This window comes from Garra rufa, chromosome 10, assembly GCF_049309525.1.
Source record: "Garra rufa chromosome 10, GarRuf1.0, whole genome shotgun sequence".
NCBI classification, from domain to species: domain Eukaryota; kingdom Metazoa; phylum Chordata; class Actinopteri; order Cypriniformes; family Cyprinidae; genus Garra; species Garra rufa.
In genome coordinates, this window is record NC_133370.1 from 15,326,807 (window position 1) to 15,337,506 (window position 10,700).

General features: G+C 37.6%; 2 protein-coding genes across 2 annotated transcripts; both read left to right on the forward strand.

Moving 5' to 3' along the window:
• Positions 1 to 17: 17 nt before the first annotated feature.
• On the forward strand, positions 18 to 5,348 carry myadmb (myeloid associated differentiation marker b). Its single transcript, XM_073848546.1, has 2 exons — positions 18 to 84; positions 4,373 to 5,348. The coding sequence occupies exon 2, from the start codon at positions 4,467 to 4,469 to the stop codon at positions 5,346 to 5,348; it is 882 nt and encodes a 293-aa protein (XP_073704647.1). The 5' UTR covers positions 18 to 84; positions 4,373 to 4,466.
• A 4,728-nt stretch (positions 5,349 to 10,076) lies between these two features.
• Positions 10,077 to 10,700, forward strand: ftr66 (finTRIM family, member 66). The gene has a single exon (XM_073849373.1). It carries the CDS (start codon positions 10,077 to 10,079, stop codon positions 10,698 to 10,700), a length of 624 nt encoding a protein of 207 aa, XP_073705474.1.

Consider the following 10,700-nt stretch of genomic DNA (forward strand, 5'->3'; position numbering starts at 1 on the left):
CTCACTGATTGAAAAGTCAGATCCAAGACCGCGCCTACTTGTTTCAGACTGAGCACTTCGAGAGACAGATAACGGGACAAGCCGGTAAGAAACAGGCAGAGAATACTGTAGTTTGTAGTTTACATATTTTCATATTTTAGAAAGCAGACGCTTTGAGCATCCAGCACCTTTATGTTTACCTTTGAATACTGACTGACGTTCATTATATAACTATAGACTTTTTTTTATTGTGTTCTGCATTCTGATAGCGATATATTTGTTTAATTTAATTCACTTTGGCATAGTGTGTATCCATAGCGATCAATTTGACAAATAAAATGAAACAAAATGTAAAATATTTATATTATATTTGTCACGTCACGTGTTGCGCTCGTGTAAAAATGATTGCGTTCGAATAATGACGGAGACATAAATCTTAGAATGACTTTTAAAACGTTTTTTTTCAATAAGCATTCTCTTTTATTATCATTATTATTATTTTGAAGTAAATTTTATTCAGTATTAATGGGTGCGGCACGTGTAGAGGCACGCCCACCACAGCAGCCACTGTCTGTTGGAATGATGATCTCATGTTGTGCTAAATGTCATTTTTATGCCATGTTCTTTTAGCTGTTTGACTTAGGTTTTAATACAAACTGTTTTAATTTCTTGCTTCCATAATACATAACGAATTTTATTTTGTATTTTTCATTCAAGCTCAGTTTAGACTAGTGTTTCTGTTTGCATTCTGGTCTTTCACATAGTTTCTGATGCACAAAGTGAATTTTTCCACCTGAAAATGTGTTGGCAGTCAATAAAGGGTAGGCTACCTTTCTTTACTTCTTAGTGCGCCAGGTAAAACGGATTTCCACAGCTTGTTTTTTTTTTCTACACAGAAAAATAACTGCGGTGTAACCAGATAAAGGAAGAAAATTAAGTTATGTCTCATGGCTAGTCTTAGACATCCTCGTGACCTCCTCTATAGCTCTGTGTCCAGCTCTCCAACCTCATGCCATGTCCTGTTTTCTCATACATGTGCTTCCTTAGGTCTATTTTCAGATTTTTTTTCCTTGACATGGGCAACTTTTGTTGCATAAGGAGAGGATGAGTAATCGTAGGGCTACAATGCGTTGGATTCAGCAGCATTTCATCTCATGTTAAAAAGCCATGAGATGTCAAAAGCAAGGGGTTTCCTTCCAGTGGTAGTATTCAGTTTCTTTAGCAGGAATGAAAGATGAATAAAAAGAGAAAGGCTGTGAAAGGTGGGCGTGGAGTAGAACAGCAAGTGAGGAAAAAGAGGTTGGGGAAATTCAGTATGGAAAACTCCAAACAGGCAATTCCCTCTCTTTTTGCAGTTTGACGGGATGCAGAACATCTGGAATAGATCAACAAGTTGGAAAAATTGACACTAGGCAGAGAAAGAGTGTAAGAGAGGCAGAGCGAGGGGAAAAAAACGGGGGAGCGAGGGATAAATGACTCACAGCTAAGCTATTCTCGCCTGTGTTTAAAATATGACTCGTCGTGAGGTGAAAGGACACGTTTTTTAAAAACCCTTGGCTGGCTGTCTGTCTGTCTGTATTTGGCTTTGAATTTATCTGCATGGCGTCTTGCTTTTTTGCCGTTTTTTTTAATGCTTTTTCTCCCTACTTCTTAACCACGTCCTCTTCCATCTACTTAACCCGAAAATGTAAACACGCATGCCTTCATTGTTTACATGAACCTCTCCGACAAGATGAAGGAGGTATTCCTGGCTGTTACAGAACTGTGTAGGAGGGCTGGGAGAGCGTCTCAATGCTCCGATTGTTAGCCTATCTGGCTCCTCCCACAGAGGTTGATGACAGATGGACTGTAGGGTTGAGTAAAGGTCTCGCTTGCGCCGCATTTGTCTAAATAGCTGGAATACATTACAGAGATAATTTCACTAACTCCCAGACTGGAATCCCAAAAGACACTCAGAGACGTTTTGTTGTAGAGTACCAATTTATTCAGTATGTGGCCATTTGATTTGCATGAATATGTGGCTTATTATTCTACAAGTTTCAGATGGACATGGCAAGGAATTTTAACTACTTATGTGACCAAAATGAAATTATTGTCATCACAGATGACTTCTGCTTATATTACTAAGAAGTAAACAATCTCACTCACATATTAAAGTGATAGCCAAAAATTACAAATCTGTCATAATTTAATCAAACTCATTTTTTTGCAAACCTGTATGATACATACACACATGAGTTTTATAATCTGAAGAGATTTTAAAATAGTAGGTGTTATGAAAACACTAGACTTTCATTTTGTTCCGAGACAAATTCATAAAAACATGTGCCTGGTTGCTAGGAGACACACAACAAATGAAAACAATATGTGTTCTAAAATTGGCTCAAAATGTCAAATTGTTTGGTATCCTCCAACCGGATAGAATCTTAGTTCCTGTTTACACTGGTGCGTTTTCATTTGAAAACTTTTAGATCCTCGTCAACACTGGCGTTTTCAATCTCTGTCCACACTACACAACCAAAAATGCATGTCACATGACCATTCATAATGAGCATGATGTTATTGTTTACACGGTCATCAAGGATATGCAGAGCGACTGTGGGCAGCCATGGCATCGTTTTGGTCCGTCTACACTAAAACGCAACCCTAGAGTTTTCAAACTAAAATAGCGTCCGTAGCGTTTTCAAAAAACTACGTTTTCGAGGGTCGAAAAGCTAGAATAGTGGAAATGACAGGCGTAACGGTAGCAAAAGTTATGCATTTAAAAAAAAGGCGCACTAGTGTAAACGTAGCCTGAAACGCAAATTAAAATGGGGTCTGCGGCATTTTCGTAAGTCTGTTTTCGAGGGTCAAAAAACACTGGAGTAGTATGAATGACAGGCATAACCATAGTAAAAGTTATGCTTTTTAAAACAAAAACGTGTAAACATAGCCTGAAACGCAACTCCAGAGTTTTCAAACTAAAACGGCGTCTGCAGCATTTTCAAAAGTCTCCATTTTTGAGGGTCGAAAACGCTAGGCTAGTGTAAACGACAAGCGTAACCGTAGCAAAAGTTATTCATTTTAAAACAAAAATGCTCTAGTGTAAACATAGCCTGAAATGCAACCCCAAAGTTTTTAAACTAAAACAGGGTCTGCAGCATTTTCGCAAGTCTCCGTTTTCGAGGGTCAAAAAACACTAGAGTGGTGTAAACAACAGGTGTAACCGTAGCAAAAGTTATGTGTTGTAAATCGAAAATGCACTAGTGTAAACGTAGCCTGAAACACAACTCCGGAGTTTTTTGACTAAAATGGGGTCTGCAGCGCTTTCGACAGTCTCTGTTATGCATTTTAAAATTAAAACACACTAGTGTAAACGTAGCCTGAAATGCATCCTCTGTGTTTTCAAACTAAAACAGGGTCTGCAGTGTTTTCTAAAGTCTCAGTTTTTGACGGTCGAAAATGCCTAAGTAGTGTAAACAACAGGCATAACCGTGCGAAAACGTACTAGTATAAATGTAGCCTGAAACGGAACCCAGAGTATAAAATGTAAAACGGGGTCTGCAGCGTTTCTGAAAGTCTCTTTTTTAAGAAACAAAAACGTGTAACCACTGTAAAAGTCATGCGTTTAAAATAAAAAGCAAACCCCGGAGTTTTCAAACTAAAATGGTATCTGCAGCCTTTCGAGGGTCGAAAAATGCTGGAGTAGTGTAAATGACAGGTGTGACCTTAGCAAAAGTTATGCGTTTTAATATGAAAATGCATTAGTGTAAACGTAGCCTGAAACACAACTCCAGAGTTTTTAAACTAAAACAGGGGTCTACAGCATTTTCGAAAGACTCCTTTTTTAAAGGGTTGAAAATGGCAGAGTGTAAACAACATTTTGAGCCAATTTTAGAACATTTCTGCTAAGTGCTTAAAAATTGACACAATTTATCAAACATGTTTTATATCCTCTGACTTGATGGAATCAAAGATAAAAAAAAGTGAAGTCTGTGCCCTTCGTACACCAATTTTCTGACAACTCTGTTTGACCAAAATCTACAAACTGGCTGTGACTTTTGTCAACTAGTGTCAACTTGTCTGCATGTCAGACTGCAAATCGGGGCACAATCTGTGCAAAAGTTAAATAGTGTATTCCAGCTCTCATTTTTTTTCTGCACTGTTTTGTTGCCCGTACAATGTAAGTCAATGGGGTCCAAAATATCATTGCATAGAAAACACACAGACATTTGCCAAAATACAGTATCTTTGTGTTCCAAAGAAGAAAGTAAGTCATACATGTGTGCAGCATTTGATTTTTTGGGTCAACTATTCCTGTTAAATATCTATAAGATGTTTTTGGTCATATTATGTGAGTGTAAACAATTCTTTCTTACAACTGACTGATTACCTTTTCTTCATTTGCTCCTAGACAACCAAGAAGCCCCTGAGTAAAAGTGGACATCTTTTCCTGTTACTCCCAGCTGACATTAACTGCCCTGTAAATCTTCTTTTGTGAGCCCATCATGCCGGTGGTGTTGCGTTCCTCGCCTCTCCTGTGGGCCCGTGTGGCTGCCATGGTTTTCGCCTGCGTAGCGTTCAGTGTAGCTCTTTATGGAGCATATCTAACCCACGGCACGGGTGACTGGTGCATTTTCTGCTGGAGTTTCAGTTTCGTTGGAACTCTCCTAATAATCTTAGTGGAAATGTTCGGCCTGCAGACTCGCGCCCCCCTCTCATGGAAGAACTTTCCGATCACGTTCGCCTGCTACGCCTCCCTCCTCTGCCTCTCCGCCTCCATCATATTCCCCCTTTACTTTCTGAAGGGCTACGCCGGTCGCAGTGAGATGATCAACTGCCGCATTGTGTCCACCGTATTTTCTTGCCTCGCCACTATCGCGTACTTAAGCGAGGTGAGTCTGAGTAAGGCCCGTCCAGGAGAAGTAGCCGGCTACATGGCCACAGCACCAGGACTGCTGAAAGTGTGCGAGACCTTCGTTGCATGCATCATATTCGTCTTTATCAGCGAGCCTGTATCGTATGACCAGAATGTGGCAACCAATTGGTGCCTGGCCGTGTACTGCATCTGCTTCATCTTGTCGGCAGCCATTATCGTGATGTGTGTAGGAGAGTGCACAGGTTGCCTGCCCTTCTCCTTTGCCCGCTTCCTGTCCTCATACGCCCTCCTGGCTGTGGGCTTGTATTTGTCTGCCACCATCATCTGGCCCATTTATAAGTTCGACAATAAGCACGGAGGCCAGAGCCACAGACCCAACAGCTGTGGCACCAGCATCGGCCTGTGCCCGTGGGACAAGCTGCTGGCCATCTCGGTCCTCAGCGCTCTCAACTTAATTCTTTATCTGGCTGATCTCATCTACTCGGCCAGGCTGGTGTTTGTTAATGTTTAAGGGGTTCAGCAGGAATTGAAAAGTCATACAAGGAGAAGGCAAAACAACAAAAAGCAAAAAAGAGGGAAGTGGGTTGGAGAGTAGCGATGTTGAAACAAAAGGTCATAAACTATATTCACTGTTAGCTATATTTTTTGTCATGCCTGTTTAGCAATCATGTGTACAGAAGGCAAAAAAGGTTAGACTTTGAAAAGTTTACACAATAACAAATGGACAAAATAATTGTAAATCTTTTTTACAAAGTAATACAATAAAGAATAATATTTATTTATATACTACCGTTCAAAAGTTGGGGTTGGTAAGTTTTTTCAAGATTTTTTATAAGGCTGCTTTATAGGGTGAAAACATATTGTGAAATATCATTAAAATGTTAAATAACTGCTATTTTAATATATTTTTTAAATGTAATTTATTTCTGTGATCTCCAGTCTTTAGTGTCACATGATCCTTCGGAAATCATTCTAATATGCTGATTTGGTACTCAAAAACATTTCTTATTGAAAATATTTGTGTTTCCTAATATTTTTTGTGGAAACAATGATCTGGATTTCTGGATTTTTTGATGTATGTTAAGTTAAAAAACAGCATTTGTTTTGACAATATAAAAGTCTTGACTATCACTTTTAATCAATGTAACTGACAGTGTCAATGTAACTTTTAGAATAAAAGTATTAAAAGAAGTATTAAAAAGGTCAGACTGATCCCAAACTTTTGAACAGTAGTGTATAAAAATATATGGTAACACTTTGCAATAAGGCTCATTAGTTAACATTAGTTAACATGAACTAAGAATGAACATTACTTCTACAGCATTTATTAATCTAAGATAATGTTAATTTCAGCATTTACTAATGCATTATTCCAATCACAAGTTGTGTTTGAAGGACAGTGTTTTTATTAACTAACGTTAACAAAGATTAAATATAGCTGCAAGCAGCAATTAAGGGGCCAAGCACTACAGAAACAAGCATCAGACTAACTGCAGCAATGAGTAACTGAAGCCGAGTTTAGTCAAAAGAGCTAAAAAAAAAAATTAATACAACCACTAGTAATATGATTTAATGAGTTATTACTTTTGACCAATAGGTTATCAAATTGATGTGGTGTGTTCTGTGTGAGGTGACAATGGCACACAAAGTTTGGTGTCAATATGTCCAAGCTTTGCAGAGATACATCCTCAGACGTAGTCTGGCATGCCTCGAATTTGATGCAGTGCCATACAAAAACGGTTTTGTCTATCAACACGAAATCCATAACTTTTTGTCAGCACAGTCTGAAGATGATCTGACTCAATTTTAGTAAAAATCAGACCAACAATTTTTTGAAGGAGAAGTTCAAAAAGTCATTTTTCAGCATAAATCAAAATGGAGGACAAGACATTTGCCCGACTATGGCATAGTTGGTATCTATGCTATTGGCACGAACCAAGGAATATTTTGAGACCAGTTCATTACAGAAAGCTAATGCAATCAAAATTTATTAGTATTTTTGGAAATTCCATTATTATTGGTTAATGAATGGTTTATTACTTTTGACCAATAGGTGGTGCTGTTACCAAACTGATGGGCCGTGGTCAGAGGTGACAATGGCATACACAAAGTTTGGTGTCAATATGTCAAATCTTTGCAGAGATACAGCCTAAGACGCAGTTTGGCATCTTTCCAGCAAATTTATTAATGCATTGAACAAAAAACATTTCTAATATTGACACGAGATTTAACATTAATCAAAATGGCGGACAGAAATTTTGGCATAATTGGTATCGATGTTCTCAGCTTGACCCAAGGAATATATTGAGATCACTTTCATTACAATAGGCCAATTTAATCAAATGTTTTTACTATATTCTGAAATTTCTTTGTAACTTGCCCCCAAACGTTTTAATAGTGCTGACGACACTGAGTTTTGTAACGATACAGCAATGTGTTCGTAAAATATATCATTTTATTATAAAATTCATAATGGCCGACACCCAAAATTACTGACATGGGAAAACTGGGTATGTTTCAACTCCAAATCACCGAATGGACAAACTATTCAGAGCAAAAATAGCCATTTTTCATATATTTTAACCACTAGGTGGCGCTGCTCCGAAATTGTGCAGATAGCCTCAGGTCATGCTTGTTATAACATAAACCAAATTTGGTCTCAATATGTCAAACCGTTGCAGAGATAATAGCCTCACATCCATTTTTGCATGCTCTTCGTAAAATTTGTTCAAGCGTTGTTCGAGAACGGTTTGACTAATCAACTTGAATTCCATAACTTTTTACCAGCATGGTCTGAAGATGATCTGTGCCAATTTTGGTGAAAGTCAGACAAACCGCCTAGGACGAGTTCGAAAAAGTAGGTTTTACAAACTATTAAAAATTGCAAAAAACTAAACCTTGTGATTTTTAAATTTTGGTGTTTATCTGACTCGGCATGAGCCAAGGGTTCAAAGGAAGAGTTCCCCTTCGGTGCTTGGCCTGTAATTAATACTGTACTATATTGTTCATTGTTCTAATGTTAACAAATGACACCATATTGTAAAGTGTTACCAAATATATAATTGCCTTAATTTGCATAACATATGCTTGACAAAAATTTGTCTTTTTTCTACTATTATGTACATGTTTCACATATTATATTTTACCTTTTTATATTGTTTTTGCTCATTGTGCTTTATGTTGCTTTGCATGAAGGATTCTTTTATTAGCTTATATAACTTTGTAAGTATGAGTGAATGTCAAACTGCCAATCAACAGTAACACCCTTCAGTTCATTCAAGAAATCAGTATCAGAAAAACTGTTTGCACTTAATATGTGTGATGTGATACTTGATGTGTATCAGTACATAACCTTGCTGTTTGGCCAATATATGTCACACCATTTATATGGTGGACTGAATAGTGCAAAGTTAATTCATAACTTCTGTCACATGAGACACGTTATCGATGAAGGGAAATATAAATGTATATTTGGACATATCATTGCAGACATTGAATATATTGTTATTCCTATATACACATTGTACTGGATTTATATTGCTATATGTGTACACGTGGATTTGCCAAGTATATGCAAATGCTATACATGTTTTTCTTGTCAAACTGTTGCTGTTCTTTTGTACACCAGCAGACCTCACGATAAGAGAGAAAATGAAATGTTTGCTGTGCTGTAAGTCTCTGGGATCTGCATGTGCCTGCCACAGACTGTTACACAGTCCTCGATGCTTGAATGAGAATGTTTTCATTGTATTATCAAAGAGCGACAGAGCATTTGTGACACTGTGTTTCTTGCTCTGTGCTAAGTGGAGAAGGGCACACACCGCAGCGTTGTGTGAATGTGTAATCTAGCTCTGAATAAAACCTTGAAAAAGAAACAAGCGTGATATCTACGCATCTGCGCTCTCGCCTCATTTACTATTGTATACGGTGATTCAGACTTACCTACCATTTACTCAGTCTTTGTTTAAAGTTACGCCTGTGTGAAAAGATACGGAACATCTGTTAACTCTCTGTCCCTGAACTAATGAATCACATTCTAGAACATTCACACACAATGCACTCACCCAGAGGAACATTTAATTCCTCAGAGGTCTTTCGAAGCTCAGGACTTGGACCAATTGTTCAAATGTGCAGAATTTATGAATCACCCTTGCCAGATATGTGTTTCTCCTAAAATTAAATAGGAGAAGTAAAAATCAAACAGCTGTTGATATACAAAAAGTATACAGAATATTCAAGGGACAGTTCACCCAAAAAGAAAAAAAAATCTGTCAATAATTACTCATCCAATTACTAACCCGTAAGACCTTCATTTATCTTCAGAACACAAATTAAGATATTTTTGAAATCCGAGAGCTTTCTGATCCTGGATAGACAGCAACACAACTACCACATTGAAGGCCCAGAAAGGTAGTAAGGACATTGTTAAAATAGTTCATGTGACATCAGTAGTTCATCCGTAATTTTATGAAGCTACAAGAAAACTTTTGTGCAAAAAGAAAACAAAAATAACTACTTAATTCAATTTTTTTTCCCGCCGGCCGTTCACAAGAATGTTGCTGAAGGCTAAAACGGAAGAGAAGAAGTTGTAGAATAAAGTCGTTATTTTTGTGTTCTTTGCACACAAACAGTATTCTTGTAGCTTCATAACATTTTTCAGCATTTTTGTGTATTTTAACCCATTTCAACAATGACGGTATGATTTACAGAAGGTTCAAATGCTCATGGATGCATTAAGAGGCGGGGGGTGAAAACCTTTGAACCGAATGAAGATGTATACATTTTTCTTATAATGCCTAAATATCATATTCTTTTCATTTAGTACTGCCTTTAAGAAGCTACAGAAGATACTTACATGTTTCCCAGAAGAATAAATAAGTTCTTTAAATTAAAAAAGTTTTCACCCCCGGGTCTTAATGGATTATTCAGGTCAGTACTAAATAAAAAATAACATGCATTTTGTATGATGCCTATGATTTTGTTAAAATTATTAACATTTTGCAGATTCTGCAAGGTGTGTGTACATTTTTGACTTTTTATATATATATATATATATATATATATATATATATATATATATATATATATATTGATATTCAGTGCAACAGACACGCACTGTTATCTAAATAGGAAGAACTTATGGGTGTGGCCCAGGAACATCCGTGCAAAACAGGGAACTGGTTCTCAGTGACAGAACCTTTATCATTTCATACATTTTGCTACAGAAGAATACACCAAAATGGAAGGGCTCCTGGATACAGAAGAGTTTTGCTGTTCGATCTGCCTGGATTTGCTAAAAGATCCAGTGGCCATTCCATGTGGGCACAGCTACTGCATGGAATGCATTAATGATTACTGGAGGAAAAATGATCATTTGGGGGTCTTCAGCTGTCCTCAGTGCGGACAGACGTTTAGCCCCAGGCCTGTTTTGAACAGAAATACCATACTGGCAGACATGGTGGACAAGCTGAAGAAACTGGAACTTCTGGGCGACTCTCAAATTTATGACAACTGTGTGCCAGGTGATGTGACCTGTGATTTCTGTACAAGTATCAAACAAAAAGCTGTAAAGAGTTGTTTGGTATGTTTGGCATCTTACTGTCAAAATCACCTTCAAGCACACTACAAATCTCCCGCCTTGAAGAAACACAAGCTCATCGAAGCCTTCGTCAACCTTCAGGAGAAGATCTGTCCTCATCACGACAAATATTTGGAGATGTATTGTCGAACTGATCAACAATGCATATGTCTTTTGTGTGTGATGGATGAGCATAAAGGTCACGATACAGTACCAGCAGCTGTGGAAAGCACAAAGAAACAGGTAAAGAAAAAAAAAAAAAATTATCTTTCTTGTTCTGCTTAG